General features: G+C 31.1%; 1 protein-coding gene across 1 annotated transcript in view; it reads left to right on the top strand.

Annotated features, from left to right (window-relative positions):
- LOC142329160 (uncharacterized) overlaps positions 1 to 16326 on the top strand; it is a 90126-nt gene extending 73800 nt beyond the window's left edge. Inside the window, exons 6-7 of the mRNA XM_075373513.1 lie at positions 8175 to 8263; positions 15708 to 16326. Coding sequence (XP_075229628.1) covers positions 8175 to 8183 — 9 coding nt within the window. The 3' untranslated portion in view covers positions 8184 to 8263; positions 15708 to 16326. The remainder of the gene's footprint in view (positions 1 to 8174; positions 8264 to 15707) is intronic.
- Positions 16327 to 17685: the final 1359 nt, after the last annotated feature.

Below are 17685 nucleotides of genomic sequence, written 5' to 3'. Positions count from 1 at the left end.
TTTTTTTTCTTCTAAATTTGAAATGCTGTTACCGGCCAGTAACCATTGTAGACCCAATTCATATCGTCCTTTTGAAAGATCGATCGGTGGAAAAAATTTTTATCACTAATCATCAATTGATAATAAAGGCGTCATTTTCTTTTAATAGAAAAAAAATTATTTACTTTAAGAACTGTAAACATAATCGTCCACAGATTACACCAAGAAAGTTATATATCTCATCTCCAAAAAATGGCTGTTTGATAAGGCAGATTTGGGAAATCGTCACAGCTAATACGATACTCCCTGAAACAACTGGAATCATCAAAACCGATGTCGATGCATCGTACAAATGATGGGCGTACAAATGCTATATTTGATTCGACATCAAGATATCTTCCCAGAACATACGGGATACTCAAGAACCGACCCGTTCCGTAGTAGAACGATGAAATAAGTGAAGCTATAAAAAGAGAGAAAAAAAGCATTAATGCTATGAAGAAACATCCAACATTAGAAAATCTAATTGCCTTTAAAAAATACAGAGCGTATACAAAAAGTCTTATGACAGATTCTAAAAAACGATTCTGGCAACAATAAGTTTCATCCATTAACAGAAACACGACTGTATCAGACGTTTGAAAAGTGAATGCTATTTCTGGGCGTACAAATTTAATTTCCATATCTTGCCTCCAATACGAAGATGAAGTTAGAGTTGGCAGAATTACTGGCCGATCATTTCGAAGAAGCCAGAAAAACGGCTAACTATGTTAATTTTTTTAGAATGCAAAAAACAGAACTTAGTTCTGCTAAATTTCAGAACTAAAATGAATTTTTTTAATAATTTACCATTCAAAACAGATGAACTTGTGAAAGCGTTGGAGAAAACCGGCAACACAGCTTCTGGGCCGGAAGAAATTTATTACGTCATGATCAGGCAGCTGAGTACCACTGCAAAAACGTAGATTGTTAGAACTATTTAATCAGTATAGTTGAACGAAATGTACCCGCGGCAGTGGAAAATAAGCACATATTGTTCCAGTTCCAAAGAAGCCTTGAGAGGTACCTTGTTCACGATCAATAAATCGATATTAGCCCTACCAGCAGAAATCAACAGAAGTGTTTATGCCGATGATAATTGTATATGCTAGCAACAGTACAGGTGAAGTATAAATTGCAACGAGCGATAAATGCTCTCAAGGAAGTTGCGAGAAATAATTGTTTCAAATTTTCACCAGAGAAACCGTTTGTTACGTACAAGCACGGCCGATTAATTTAATGCCAGAACCGGGATAAAGCCACTACATTACAGAAGAGAGATCCTTTTGATAAGATATGCGACAGATATATGGGTAATTTCCTACCCATATAAACTACAAAGCACTTAACGATCATTCTTTTTCTGCATTATATGAACATTGTGCTACCTACTCCAGACCAGCCGGAATACGGTACCTTGAATTAACAAGAAAATATGAAATTGCTTTAGCAGACACTGTAGCAGTTTCTACAAGAAAAATGCCGCCATAACTCCATTTCATTCACTGTAAATACCTTTTCTATTTACAATATAATTACCCTAACAATTTACCAATGATTTAATACTGCCATTTTACAATTGCAAATAACTTCCTGCATTCACCCAGTGACCACATTGAATGCTTGTGACATCACTGTACACATTGTTACTAAATGTTGACTGCTAACCCTAGCATCAGACACATCTGGCTTATACTCGGTTCATACTCATCGCTTCTTACTGACCCAACCCCTTTGTCTGAGCATTTCATATAATCAGGCCGCATTTGATTATTTAATAATTGCATAAAGAATGAAATATTTTTTAAGTGTTTGTTATTGTGAGCTTTCAGAACCAAAACCAACACCCACGATCACAAAGCAAACTGACATAACATACTGACAAACTGATACACACAGCAATCCAAGAGTGTATAAATATAAATTTGCTAGTGTACAAATATAGAGTATTAATATGCTCTTATAGAATCTAAATGTATTGCTCTCCCGAGAATTAATTTTGTTAGATCACAAGGAAAAGATTTTGTAGACCTCAGCTTAAATGAGAATTTACTTATATGTGTACTAGATTGGATTTGAAGAATTATAGTTGATTAATTTTAGAAATTTTCCAGGGCGCTATGAAATACGGCAAAAAATGGTTCTAAAAATGCCTATATGCCACATCAAAATGAATGATATCTACATCCAAACATTTGATATATACTGTAAATTATTTGTTTCTTCCAAATTTATTTAAAATATATGTTGAAATGGATAATGAGTAATGATTTAATCCAGGATTTAACAACTAAAATTTAATTAAAAAAACTGGTTTAAATTTAATTTGTACTGCATTATACAGCAACAACATACTGATAGCCAATAACAATTACTAAATAATAAAAATGAAATTTGTAGCAAAAAATGCCATGCCTAATCTAACTGGGTCTTAAATTAAGCACTTGCAGATAAAAAACCTTCAAGATGTTACTATTCAATCATGGAGATGGTATGTTTATTTAATATATTTCTTGGTGAAAAGATAATAGTATCAAACAAGTTCAAATTACGATCATCTTGGTTTAGGTAATAGTAATAAGTCTAGTTAACAGGTTTTATTATAAAAACTTTAAGAACAAAAAACCTCACTTATTAGATAAGTAACTAATTTAATCATTTCCTTTCATATAAAATATATGAATTTTAAAGTATATATGAGTAGTGAAAACTTTTCTGGTCACAAATGAAACCAAATTTTGTAGCAACATTTCTAAAAACTTTTTACAAAATGTTTTCAGTGATCTTTGCAACCATCTACAGTGACTGTTGCTACTGTTCTCGTTTTGGCACCAGGTAAAGCTGGCAGTCTGGCAATTTTTATTTAAATTAGATTAACAAAATGTCAAAAAGTATATTGGATTTAAAATAATGTTTCTTCACTTCACTTCATAGATAATGTTGTATGCTTTAAAAATATTTAGCCTCTTTAATATTATTACATTATCATAATTAATATTACATTTATCATTATTATTATTATTATTGTTCTTTTTTTTGTTGTTTGAGGTTTTTAGGGGCATCGACTACTATGGTCATTAGCCCGATCCCACTTCAAAAAAAAGGGGGGGAAAAGGTTCAATTATTCACATTTCTATGAATCAAAAATGTTCAAAAATTTACGTTCTTCTAACTTCGAATCCAAAATATTACTTTCTAGGCTTTCCTTTCGGCTATCTCTTCTTGCACCGTTTCTCCATTCTTCTGACGGCCTCAACCTCTGATGACAGCGTATCTGAGGCCTCAGACATGGCATCGTCCCCCTCTCCTTCGGATGCCAGTGACGTTCTGCGGCTGACGTCAGTTGATGAAAGTTTCGTCGATGCTGTTCGCGTCTTTGCTAGGGAATCTAAACTAATAAGCGATGCAGTCTCCCCGGCGGATGAGCCGGACTCTATCTCTACTGCAGTACTGGGTCCAGCTGAAATAGATGCTCTCACCGAAGCTGATCTTTGCGCTTTTGGAGGCTCTATTGGTACAGGTTTTATATTCTCTACGTCTGGTGGTTTCTCAATAGTAAGTTGCACCTCCATTTCCGTAGATTCAGATTTTCTTGTCACAATTTCTTTAAGCTTGTGACTAGACGACGGAGTGATCCGTTTCTCTTTGCTAGATAAGTCAAGATTTTTTAGTCTTACTTCAGTTGGTGGCTTAATAATCGCAGGTTTAGCTGGTGATTTAAACTGCGGTGGTGCGTCTCTCATGTCAACGGCGTCAGTCCGGGGATGAGCCTTCTCATCTTTGATTTCTCTGATGAGTTGACTCAATCTTTGAATCAATGATTCTTTCAATCGTTGTCGCAAGACTTGGAGCCATCGTGTTAAGCAACTGCTCCACATTAATTTTAGATGTGGAAGGGGCAGCCGCTGCTTCTGCGTAAGAAGTCGATGGTCGTGGTGTATGTTGATTAACAATCTTCTTCGCTTCAGGATAACTGACCTTCTGAAGCGTTTTTACTTCCTGAATCACTGTTTCTAATTTATATGTAGGGCAGTTTCTTGAACGACAATTGTGATGCCCTTTACAGTTAACGCAGGTTGGAGGGTCTTTACATGGGTCCCCCTCATGTGTTTTCTCTCCACATATGCATATTTCCTGCGCTTCACATCTAACTGCTGTGTGTCCGAATCGTTGACACTTAAAACATCTCATCGGTTGCGGAATAAATGCTCGTACATCAAGCCGATGGATGCCAGCTCGTACCTTTTCAGGAAGATTCGGCCTATTAAATGTTAAAACATGCGAGGCCGAAGGAACAACTTCATCATTTATCTTCGCATGGTTAGTCTGCGACACTGAGTCAGTCCCTGACTCGACATTTCCTGTACAATTAAGAAGATCGCGACAAACAACAACTCCTCTGGATGAGTTCAGTGTGCTATGCGGTTGAACAGAAACCGCAAATTCACCGATCTTCTTCAACGCCTGGACTTTCTGGCTTTGCACGTCGTTGATAGTTTCGACGTGCAATCCATTAAAAGTCTCTCGGATTTCTTTAACGGGACCACCAGCACAATTTGTAATTTCTCTTGCGATTAAGAATGGACTAACTTTTTGGAAGTTTCCATTCTCCTTTGTAATAATAAAAAATCTTGGCTTAGGTACACTATAGCCAAATAAGCTTTTACGTAAATCTTTACTGATTCTATCTGCATCTTTCTTGATTTTCTCACACTCTTTGCTCTTTTTCCTCTTCGCTTGTGGCGAATCGGAGGATTCTAAACGAGGGTGTTTACGTGCACCCTCTGCCACGTTTGATTGTTCAATATTCATGAACGGTTGATCCCTTCTGTAGCAAGGCTAGCCGCCGGAGTACACCCCCACTCCAGGGCTACTAACCTTGGAGGTCCGATCCGGTACTCCGGTGGAACCAGCATATGTCCTGGCAGAGAGCGGATGCGCAGTCTCTGCACTGACTCCAGGCTCCTACTCACCGAAGCTTTCAGAGCTCCCATGCACCGACAAACATTGGCACCATTGCTACATGCTTGCCATCGCAGGGGGCATGTGGACAACGGAAGGGTTTTTGTTACACCTGCAATAACATTGACCCTGGCTGCCACATCGCCAGCTCTAAGAGTGGTATGAGTCCATTTCCAACATCGTTTATTATTCCATTTCCTGCAGGTAGCCGAAAAATCCAGTCCGTTTAGTGACCTGAAGTTGGAAACAGGTCAAACGTAAAAAAGCATAACCGAGGAATTAACTCGGAGCCCCGTTAGCCAGCTATATGTAATGTACGTAAGTACAGCTGTTGCAGCCCTGGACGTGGAACATAGATGTTGTGTTCCGGACGTGGGGATTATCTACCTCAGGGCATTATTATTATTATTATCATTATTATTGTTATCATTATTATTATTATTATTACATTAAAATTACCCAATTAAGCATATAAATATTCCACACAAAATTGCAACAGTGCTAGGGACGCGGTCAACCAATGTAACGACTGATCTTCGACAGTATGGACATACCATTTGTACAGGATATCGAGGATCTAAGTAAATATTGGCCATAGCTGTGCTTAATTCATTTTACTTAAATTTATTTCCATTATATTTTGCCAGAAATCTTCTTTATCTGTTGTTAAAAAAGTAAAAATAATTTTCAAAATAGATAAAACAATTTTTATTTACATTAAATTAGATTTATATTAAAGAACAAGTATTTTTCTCAGATTATTTGTGTATATAAACAAAACTTAAAATATCTTACTATCAGCAATATTATGAAATTTTTCTTAATTAAAACAGTAATTTTGTTTAGGTATTTCATTTTTGTTTAAAACCATGATAGATAAGCTCTTTAGATGGCCTTTCAGTTCTGAATATAACAATTCAGTTATTATGATTTTTAAGACTATACTATTTAGCGATAGGATTAGAAAAAGATGGATTTCTTTAACAACTCATCTCTTACAAAAAGAATATAATGTTGATGAGTTTCTTCCCAACCTTTTTTTTCTTTTTGCCTTACTGTGTCATACCAGTATATAATTATAAAATATTTATTTCATATTGCAAACTTAGATCATACATTCATAATTATTTTTTCCTATAGAACTGAGTATACATAAACTCTCTGTATTAATTAACATATAAAAAAAAAAAAAAAAAAAACAATTTGTTGTGCAGTTAGATGAAACAAAGTTTCTTGTTATTCTTCAGAGGTTATGAAACTTTGTAAATTACAGTTCGTAAATGTAGAGAAGAGAGTAAAATTACTGGAAAACAATCCATTAGTTGAAGCAGTCCAAAATATATTTACTTGATAACCTGGTAAGACAATGAAGTTATTTCATGACAGTTACTTCATCAGTTATATCAACAGTTACAAGTGCCAAAGTCTGCAGTGCAGACTTATGAAAAGTATTATGAAAAAAGTCTTAAAGCTTCATGCAAATAAAGTGTAATGATCATTGCAAAAGTAAAGAGCCAATGATTTTAACCAGTTTTGTATCATATTGGTTTGCTTGGCATTTCTCCCACCACCACCTCGTTTGGTCACCCAAAAGCATAAGACTAAATGTTTGTGCCACAAACGGCTACTGAGCCTCAAAACAGTTTAGCGACCAGTATCCTAAATAGCTCCTAGAGCTGTAAGCGGACTAAGCACGATTCCGTGCAACACTGGTTTACATATCCCAACCGCTCACTTGTCATATATTTACTAAAATATGTAGGTGCACTCCGTCAACTACTAAAAATATATATGACATCCATAAATTAAAATTTACTTCATCTAGACAGCAATTCACTGCCATGCCTAGATCGCTGAATGTGAGTGGCCAATTTCCCCTTGACCTCTAAGTTCTGCATCACTGAAACAACATCCTAATATACTTTCCTAAACATACTTTCCTAATATGGTTGCTAAACAGCAACTTCTCATCAAACAAAACACCTCGGTACTTACGAACTCTCACTCGGCTGATTACACAGCCTTTTTACTTAATGTGGGGGTTTCGACTGATAATTTGTCTGCACCCTTGAAAAACATAAACTTCGTCTTGGGCACAGAAATTTTTAAATTTTGAATGTCCATCCAGCCCTCCACGGTTGGCAAGGCACTAGCGCTTGATCGTCCAGCTGCAGTCATGAATTACCACAAACTAAAAAGAGACAATCATCAGCGAAAGCCTGGGCAGTGACCCCTTCTGGGAATGTCAATCCCAGAATCATATGTATTTTGTGTCATATGTCTTTTGAGCTGAAGCAATATTTTATGTTGTGGTAGCAGTCACTAGACATGAATGCAGTATTTGAGGATCAGAAAATTGATTTGCAGTTAGATAATCTATCAGAGATAGACCTAAAGTCAATAGTAGTGTGGCTTATTATACAAAGAAATAATTGTACATATCTTGAAAATACATGAACTGAAATATGTTTTTAAAGATTTAAACATGTTATTTAATTATCAATTCTCCAACTTTAAAAGACAACCACCTAATAATTAATTACCTTTTGGTCAGGTGGAGAACCTGTCAGTGGGCTGATATCATTTGTATCACTTTGTTATACTTATGAATCATTGGATCGGCAGGTAATGGGAGAGTCCTTGGCCTCCAAGGTCATCGAACATAATTCTAATGAATTTCTTTTTCTGGTTTATGATGAAAAAGTGTCTGGAGAGAGCGTTAGTACAATCATTATAGTCTCTATGCTGTTGGTAACGCATACTTCTTAAGGTTTATTAAAGTAAAGAGGCATATAAAATAAATTAGATTTTCATGTACATTTCTGTAGAAATTACCTTCGTTAATAAAAATGTAAAAGACAATAATAAGAGTAATCATTTATGGATGCTGTATTTCTATAGTGTTTGCTTTAACTTGTTCTAATGGTCATTTTAACCTTTCATTTTCAAGAAATAAAATTTTGAAAAACAAAAACTGTGTAAAGTTTACATTACTTTATTGTTAACTTTATGAACTTCTGGCAAACTATTCGATTCACTATGTAAATAAATGTTCATTTAATTAGAATAATTACAAATGATAGGTAAAGCTAAAAAATATCTGACAGCTAAAAAATAAATACTGTTAAATACAACTAAAAATAGTTTAGTTGTTAAAATAAATTTTATTTTCAATTTTTTTTTTTTTTTAATAGGAAGTGTAGTACACAATAATGATGCTGGCAGACCTCACATCTCCCAGGAACTTGTGGAACAAGTAAGAGAATCTTTTCAGAGAAACCTGGTAAATAGACTTGTCGTATGAATTTAGAACAGAAAATATCTCTTATCAACAGTTGTAAAGATTCTACCCTAAATCTTAATTCATACAAAATTCAGTTGTGAGCAATTGAAGGTAACAATAAACCACACCATTACAATTTTGTCTTGGACATTCTTAATAAAATGAAAGAAGATAATGCGTTTTTAGAATACGTAATCTTCTATGACAAAGGTACTTTCCATGTTTGTGGTCATCTTTACAGTCATAATTATCTATGGATTCGGGGTAGTGAGATTCCTTGTGCCATTTGACAAACATGTGATATTCCAAAAATTAACATTTAGTGTGTGATAAATGCTTATGAAGTGATCCCACGATTCTTCTTCACTGAGCGAACGATTACTAGCGCTAGTTATCTAGACATGTTATAGGAATATGCAGGATCATAAATTGAACATCGGCAACACAACGTTTACTTTCAAAAATATGGCCCATCACCACATTAAGTTTACTTGTTAGGGACCACTTACATGAATAATTCCCTTAAGGTTGGATTAACCACTTCCCTGGTTACCTCAGTTTTCTGATGTAACATTACTTGATATTTTTCATTTGGGGTTTGACAGCGAGAGGGTATACAAAAAAGGTTGTCAACATCAATGTTCTAAACAAAAGAATCGTAAGTGCAATTAATGGAATAACTCCTGAAATTTTTCATAATTTGTGGTGCGAAATTGAATATCATTTGGATATTATACACACCACAACCTGTGCTCTGTGAAACTCATTAAATCAAACTCATCATTAATATGATAACATGAATAACAGCAATCTTCAAAAAGAAATGACTGGTTAAAAAATATTGTAAATAAAACAGAAATTATAGACAACATTTTATCAATCTCAGAAACATTTAGTTTGTGATTTATCATTATTTACTTGATGTAAACTGGAATAAAATGTAAGAAGATATTTTTCTTCATTAATTAATAAATACCTTTCTTTAATGGGTTAATTATTTACAAATAAATAAACAAGTCAAACTTTAACTTTTTATGTCAACTGCACTGATTATTATTATTTATGTTTTTTTATAAGGTGCTATCGTTTTTAAAGTAAAATTATTCTTTTAGCAGTCAGTTATTAAAGATTGTTAATATTTAATTAAATGTTGGGTAATTATTTATTTTAGTTGCCTCACCCCGAAAGCCCCCCAAAAAAAAAACATATCAAATCAATGTAAAATCCTTTGAAATGAATTTTATGATGGAAATGAAGTATCGGAAAAGTAGATATTTGATTATTGATACACTCGATAATGCAGATTCTCACCTCAGGATAATGAAGAATTTTTTGTTATTCACTACACTACTTTTATTATTTAATTCTGTGCCGAAACACAGACAATGTCCATCGTATAATAACGAAATGAAGATCGACACATTTTCTGTTGTACAAAACGCCTTCATGTACTTAACAAACATAAGAAATACGAAAGAAAACAGTGTAACGTAACCATTTCGCAATCCGACAATACATGATTAGCCACCGCTCGGTTATAATTATCAGATTTGGAAGTCTACAGTTCCAGCATTCAAGTCCTTGTAAAGTCAGTTATTTTTACATGGATTTGAATACTAGATCGTGGATACTAGATCGTAGTTCTTTGGTGGTTGGGTTTCAATTAACCACACATCTCAGGAATGGTCGAACTGAGACTGTAAAAGACTACACTTCATTTACACTCATACATATCATCCTCTGAAGTATTATCTGAAAGGTAATTACCGGAGGCTAAACAGGAAAAGGAAAAAAGAATTACCTGTTTACGTTTCTCCATAATATGGTGTGCAATAAAGCCACCTCGGCAAGATATGTTGTCTATTGAGCTAAATTTATAGTCTAGTACTGTGGTAGATTGGAGAAATAATTTTCGGGAAATTTGTTTAGAATATTTGTGTACTAATTCGAAAAAGGTTGGAGGAGTAGGCAAAGTTGTAGAAATCGATGAAGCCAAAATCGGTAAATATAATCGACGAAAATATAATCGCGGCAGAATTATAAATGGAAATTGGATATTTGGTGGAATACAACGAGACACAAAAGAAGTTTTCATGGTTCCATTATCAACACATGATAAGGAAACTTTGCTCCGCATTATAAAGGGCTATGTGCACCCAGGTACTACATTAGTGACTGTTGGAAATCTTATGAATGTTTACAAACAGGAGACTTCCAGCACGTAACTGTGAATCACACATACAATTTTATAGATCCGGACACTGGAGCACATACGCAGACAATCGAACGTCAATGGAAGAAAGTAAGAAGCAATGTACCGGCGTTATGGAAATTCTAAACACCATTTCCACGGACATATAGCTGGATTTTTATTTAAAAACAAGTATTGTGGTTATAAAACACGATTTCACTATTTATGACGAATTATAAACGAGATAGAAATTGATTCGGCAAATCGCGTGTGTGATGATTCTGCAGAAGTATTATCGCGATCTGATCCAGATTAACAATTTCTAATTTATTTTCATGTTTATATCTTTAAATATATTTCACTATGATATAAGTATTTTTTTCGATTTTCATTGTTATTTGTATCAGTAAGTAAATTTTTACTAATTTTCTACTTTCAGACACCCAAAATAGTCATTAAATGAATAAATATTAATTTTGAATCTGATATGTTTTTTTGTGATTTCGGGGTGAGGCACCTCAACTAAATAATTACCAAATGTTGTTTCCTTTAATTAATAGCAGTAGGCTGCTAAATTTTTAATGGCAAACCAATATTAGTCGGTACATTGTTAACTATAATTAAGTTCATAAACTTTAAATCTAAAAATGTTTAAAGTTTTACTTTTATAGTTCACTCGCATGTAAAGATAATACAGCAGACTTTTCTACCATCAAAAGAGAAATTTCGAAATTCACCAATAAATATGAAAAAAGGTTTTGAATCCCATGAAAATAATTTGGAAAAAAATAGGCGATGGAAAAAACTTATTTTAAAGACTTATTTGGCTAACCTTTCAAAGGTTAATTTTGCTGATGCTATTCCTATGTAAAAATCTGCTGAATGTTCCATCGAAAAGTACTAATAGTAAACAAAGGTTTTATAGAAAATAAATTATAAACTTTTACTTCAAGCATAATAAGTATTTTATCACTTAAATCTATTTGCATATATTAAAAAAAATCATTAAAAAACTTGCCATGACTGAATTGAAATGAAATAAAACATACGAATTATACAGGTTGTGTATGTGAAAAATATTCATGAGCTTGCACCATGTCATTTTACTCACAGTCTTACATTTCATGTGTTTCTTTCTTAATTAAAAATAAAAATCTCTGATAATATAATACTTTGGCGAATCCATTACAATGCAAATTTTTATACAGTTTTCAGCTGATAATTAGTTTGAAATAAATTGTAAACTTTTTGTTTACATGAGATTATATTTATGATATAAATAAATACCAGGTGTGATCAATGAATAGGTCAAACTGAATATCTAATTTTTTTTATTAAGAAAAAAAAGAAGATTCAAGCTATATGTGTACACATACGTTTTTTAACTTTGTGCTCTAGCATTATTCATAACTGAATTTTGTTTTTTATTTTATACATGAATTTTTTTCATGGTTTTGAAAGAACTTCCTCCAATAATCAATGGAAAATTTTCTAAATAAAAAAATTAAATCCGTTATAAAGACAATTTGAAGATTTGTTTTTTTTTGTTTATCATTGTTAATTGGTATTAATTTATTGCAAAAATTACTAATAGCTTTAGTAATTTTGATTTTCAATGTAAATTAATGTAAGAAAATTAGTAGAAAATACTAAGTAAAAAAATAATAAAAATTTCTGCATTCTAGGCAGTCTTTCTTCATTATTGTGCTGTACAAATTAGGCCTAGTCACCATTTGCTTAGAAATAACTTTTTAAATAAGGTTAGCATTATTTACTTTTTAATTTTTTTTATGACTTCAAAGGACAAAGAAAACGTAAAAAAATATTATTTTTTCAGTTCTTTAAATTTTGATTTTTTTGTAGTTAGAATTAAAACAAGTATTAGCTTCTGAATCTGCCAAGTGTGAAAGTGTAAAGAAGTGGTTATCTGTGGTGTAAAGAAGTGGTTATCACTTATTATATAGTGGTTTAATTTTTAATAAAGTTTATGATTTAAACAAATATTTAAATACATAATTCCTTTTTAAGTGTAATCCTATGTTTGATTTATTTCAATTACAGTTAATATTTCAATTACCATATTTATACTAGTATTTAAATATTCCTGACAGATGAACATGTGTGAGTTTGTACTTTCAATTATTCACATAGATTACTAGACTGATAACCAAACAGAAATTGATTTGTTACTACATTTTTATTTCAATAGTTTTTCCCTCACAAAAGAAGCCGACCCCTTTATTTGGTTATATGTAAATTTTTTAAATTGTCATTTGAAAATTTGTTTCCACCAATTTAATGCATAAGGGTTTTTTGATTCTATTTATTTGTGAACAAGCTTACAGCTAACACACTATTTGTGATAATGTTTAAATCTTTTGTTTAAATTTTTCCAATACTTCCCGGTAACAAATTTGAAATAAGAAATCATATTTTCCAGTTCCTTCTTAAAGAATTCTTAAAAGATAATTAAATGTTTATTGCATTATATAAATTTTTAAGAATAAATAAATCTTTTATTCTGATTTGTACATTTTAAACGTTGTATAATTCTCGTCAGGAATGGATAAATGCTACTCCACAAATAAGAAAAAATGACTGCCACAACATTTTCTTTACTGGATCAAGGAAAACCATGGTAAAATATTTGTGAAAAATAAATGTGATATAAGTACATAGTAATTATTCAAAAACTTGAAATTACGTGAAACAGGTTTAAAATTAAGTACGCATAGATACTAAACATAAAAACCAGCTAGAAAGTAATTCACAATTCAGAAGGTTATTGAAAATCGTATACCACACATTTGTAGTATACATAATAATGGATGTAGAAAATTCAAGATTTTTTAATTAGTATTATTTGAAAGTTCATCAACAACATAATAATACTGTTTCTGTAAAAGAAGTAGTAAATTACTTTATTTTCATTAAATTGTTGAGGAAATTTTATTTTAAATGGTTTGGTAATTTATTAAACATGGTAATGGGAACATAACAGGCGTTTTCTTTTATGCCAAGGTATTAAGTTAAACAAAAACTGTTTTCTTGTTTGATAAGGTGGATATCATTATTGTAAGAGTAAATTAAAAATGTCTTCTAAGCAACTACTGCCCATACATAAATAATATAAATACAAGAATGAGTTAACATATTTAATTTTCTAAATATATTTTATTTATCTATAAAAATCATCTTAATTTTTTTTTTTTTTTTGCTTATCATAGCCAGTGTTTATCATACCATAATCATTCAATTCTATAAAGTAATAGGTGTACCAAATCTAAACTAAATGATCTAGATTGATACCAATAAAATACAATTTAATTTGCTTTTTGATAGATGATTTACATTGTAGGCAAAAAATGAAGCTTGTCCTTTTTTGGTTAAAAAAATTTCATTGTGTTCATGAGTACACAGAATACAGGAAGAAACTTTCATCATATAATTTCCACAAAATTGGCACATGAAGTAGGATGCACAGAGTACTGACTAAAGTTTTAAAACTATACCCGTACTAAATATCTGCAGAGAATCAGTAATATAATAGTGATTTTCCTGAATGTGTTGAATTTCCACTAGTTTTTGGATTTCATAAAGGAAAAAGTAAAAGACAATCTTGATAACACTTTTTTCAGATGAAATTTGGTTTCACTTAATGGGCCATGTCAGTATCCAGAACAGTTGGATGAGATCATGACTAATCCAAATGAGATCTTGAAATGAGAATTACAGGAAAAAAATTAAGAGCTTTGATGTGCTACATCACGTAAGAAGATAATCATTCAGTTTTTCTATAGCACAATAAATTAAAAATGTTATTGTAATTAAATAATTTATCCTTTCATTGGCTTACTAATTTAGAAAGAAAATGTTGAAGCATACTTCCAACAAGATGGAGTAACAATGCTCACTGCTGATGTTTTGCTAAATAAGTTTAAGGAGGTAACTAAATTTTTCCCCAATGAGATCTCCAGGTCTTTCAGCTACAGATTTTTATTTATGGGTAGCAATGAAATGATCTATTTAGAAGAACAATGCTCATACCTTAACTGAGGAAAGAAACAAAAATTTGGTAGCCATATAGAGCATTTCTTGAAAATAACTTGGTTCAATTCATACTTTTAACGTGCAATAAAAAATGTGTTATTTTTATAAAATTACATACGGCAATTAAACGTACCATTCAGTGACTGAATGGTACGTTAATCACTCCAATGGTTAATTAATCACTCCGGAAGTGATTAATATAAAGTCTTTTAACATACATTGAACATCTAAAAGATGTTCATGAAAATTTAAGAAATTTCATACATATTATTTTTTTGTATATATTTTGATGGTTTAACATGTTTAAAAAAGCTATAATAGTGCTGTGTGGATCCATTAGATCTATTGTATAAGTGTGTCAGTTGTCAAGCAAATAATAAATTTGTTAAATTAAACAAAATTAATGTGTAAAACTAACAAGTATAACACTGTATTTTGTATCACATAATAATACCACATAATATATCACATAATAATATCACATAATAATTGTGTAATTCACCAACATTTTGAAGCTGAATGACCTGACAAAATTTCACAGTAAGAAAATACACCATAAAAATTGATTTTTATGGAAGCTAACTATGTTAGCTTTGGTACATAGCATTTCTGGGGATAGGTGGTAAAAATGGAACACACATGTAACACATACATAACACATTGTTACTTGGTGTAATCCAAACTTTTAACATACAATAAAAATTTTATCTTTTTCTTAAGTGCTCATGAGATGAGTGATTCATAATATTGAGATGTTTCAAGACTGTGCAAAAAGAAACTAAACATGGTCAAACATCTAATCAGGGCAAAAAATAGCCCAATCCAAAAAGTTAAGTGCTGGAAGAGAAGAGAAATTGGTTGAAAAAGTAAACAAATACAGTGTGTTCTGATGCAGGCCGTATCAAACAAAAAATAATAATAAATAACTTGAAAAACTGTAAATTTTTGGGATCAAAACAAAGCGAAAAACTTGTAATAAATATTCATAATGAACATACAGTATTGCACATTCATTTCATTTATTTGTACATCAATATAATTATAATATTATTTAGTAATTTTATTATTTTTCATACCTTAAATTACAAATTTAATTTACAGTATGTATATTGTTGTATTTACTTATTATTATTATTATTATTAGTAATAATGATAAATTGCATTGTGCTTGGCATAATATTAATTCCAATTGTTTTAAAACAGGCATTTTCTGACAGTCCGTTAAATCAATAAGCAGTGGCTTCACCTATATCGTTATAGCAATTTGGACATTGATGAATAATTCTTGAACATCCAGGTAAACAACAAGGAATTAATCCAAGACAGCAGCAACACCAAAAAGAACTGAAAAAAATATATACCTTTTTTCTACTAATAAATTATAGCTGCATGTGCAAAACTACATCAATCTTAGTTACAGTAAAAATGAAATAAATTGATGATTGATGAATTATAGGAACAATTAAGACCTACTTATCCTAGGTCCTAAATTTTATTTTTATACATTAAATACATTTTGGTTTATACATTAAACCAAAAATTCTTATTGAAAATTCATTAATAAAAATACTGCATAGAACAGCATGATCGCCTATGTAAACAATTAATAGTATAATGAAGTTTAATCAACTTACATTTACTGTACATGTAAATTATTCTTTTGAAGAAGTGTAGCTGTTGGCTAATAAAGTTCTTCTTCAATGTAATAATTGGTGGATTTTTGTTAATGAAAGGCTCAAAAATGTTGTAAAACACTTTTAGTATATGGTTTTTAAAAAATGCATTTTATCTATGTACAGTTTTTCATTTAATTTTTTTTTTTTTTTTTTTTTTTGTTAAATTTATTGTTTTTGTATTTCAAAATTATGAAGTGTTTAGTAATTATGTTTCCTGAAACTCTCTAGAGAGAAGATTACTACTGTCTTGTTTTCTAAATCACCAATACACTTGTTATAGATTATACTAACAAAACAGACACTGAAAAACAGTAGGTCTGTTTTTTGAAGAACTATGCCTGTATAATTAAAAAGCGAGTTGAGTATTATTTTTAATATTTTACAAATATTGTATAATTATTAAAGCCATTGATATGTTTAAATTTACCACCATTCACAATCTCTCTCTTTATTCATATTTTCTTATTTAATCTCCTTTTTATTTTACATAATAATGAAATATTTTGAAAAAATTCAGTATGATAATTATTGACGAACATGTATAGGTATTATGATTAAAAGTCACTATATTGTTAATAGGATGTGTTATTTGGTGTTAACAAATTCTTATTGTTTTTTTTTACAAGTAGGGCAGTAGGAATGAAAAAAATCACTGCATCAAGAAGAAATGACCAAAACATGAATCACTTAACCTCTTGACAGAAAAATGCCGTGCATTACTCACTCACTAGTTAACTTTGATATGATTTTAGTTACTTTTAATTCATATAAAAATGATGCTTTTCAAAAAATCTCAAACAATCTCTCTCTTTATTCATATTTTCTTATTTAATCTCCTTTTTATTTTACATAATAATGAAATATTTTGAAAAAATTCAGTATGATAATTATTGACGAACATGTATAGGTATTATGATTTAGAAGTCACTATATTGTTAATAGGATGTGTTATTTGGTGTTAACAAATTCTTATTGTTTTTTTTTACAAGTAGGGCAGTAGGAATGAAAAAAATCACTGCATCAAGAAGAAATGACCAAAACATGAATCACTTAACCTCTTGACAGAAAAATGCCGTGCATTACTCACTCACTAGTTAACTCTGATATGATTTTAGTTACTTTTAATTCATATAAAAATGATGCTTTTCAAAAAAAATTTAAACAATGGATAAAACAGGATTTGCTTACTGGAACGAAAATTTTCCAGGTGTGGTGATAATAAAATTTTCCAGATGGTAATAAAATCAAGTAGAAAATATTTAATATTGTATTAATATTGAGCCCTGCAAAAAAAAAAAAAAATTGATGAAATATAAAAAGTTGTTAAGCCAAGCTGAAAAATGAGTTGATTCATAGTTTTCTGAACTCTTAAATACAATTAAATAGCGGATGAACCATTACATTCAAATACAGATGTGAGTGGTAATGTGTACCTCAAAATTAATTTCTTGGACCCCCAGTGGATTTCTCCCAGATCACCTTGGATCCATCAATGACAAACACAG

Source organism: Lycorma delicatula, chromosome 8 (assembly GCF_047948215.1).
Source record: "Lycorma delicatula isolate Av1 chromosome 8, ASM4794821v1, whole genome shotgun sequence".
NCBI classification, from domain to species: domain Eukaryota; kingdom Metazoa; phylum Arthropoda; class Insecta; order Hemiptera; family Fulgoridae; genus Lycorma; species Lycorma delicatula.
This window is presented reverse-complemented; position numbering and strand designations above follow the sequence as displayed.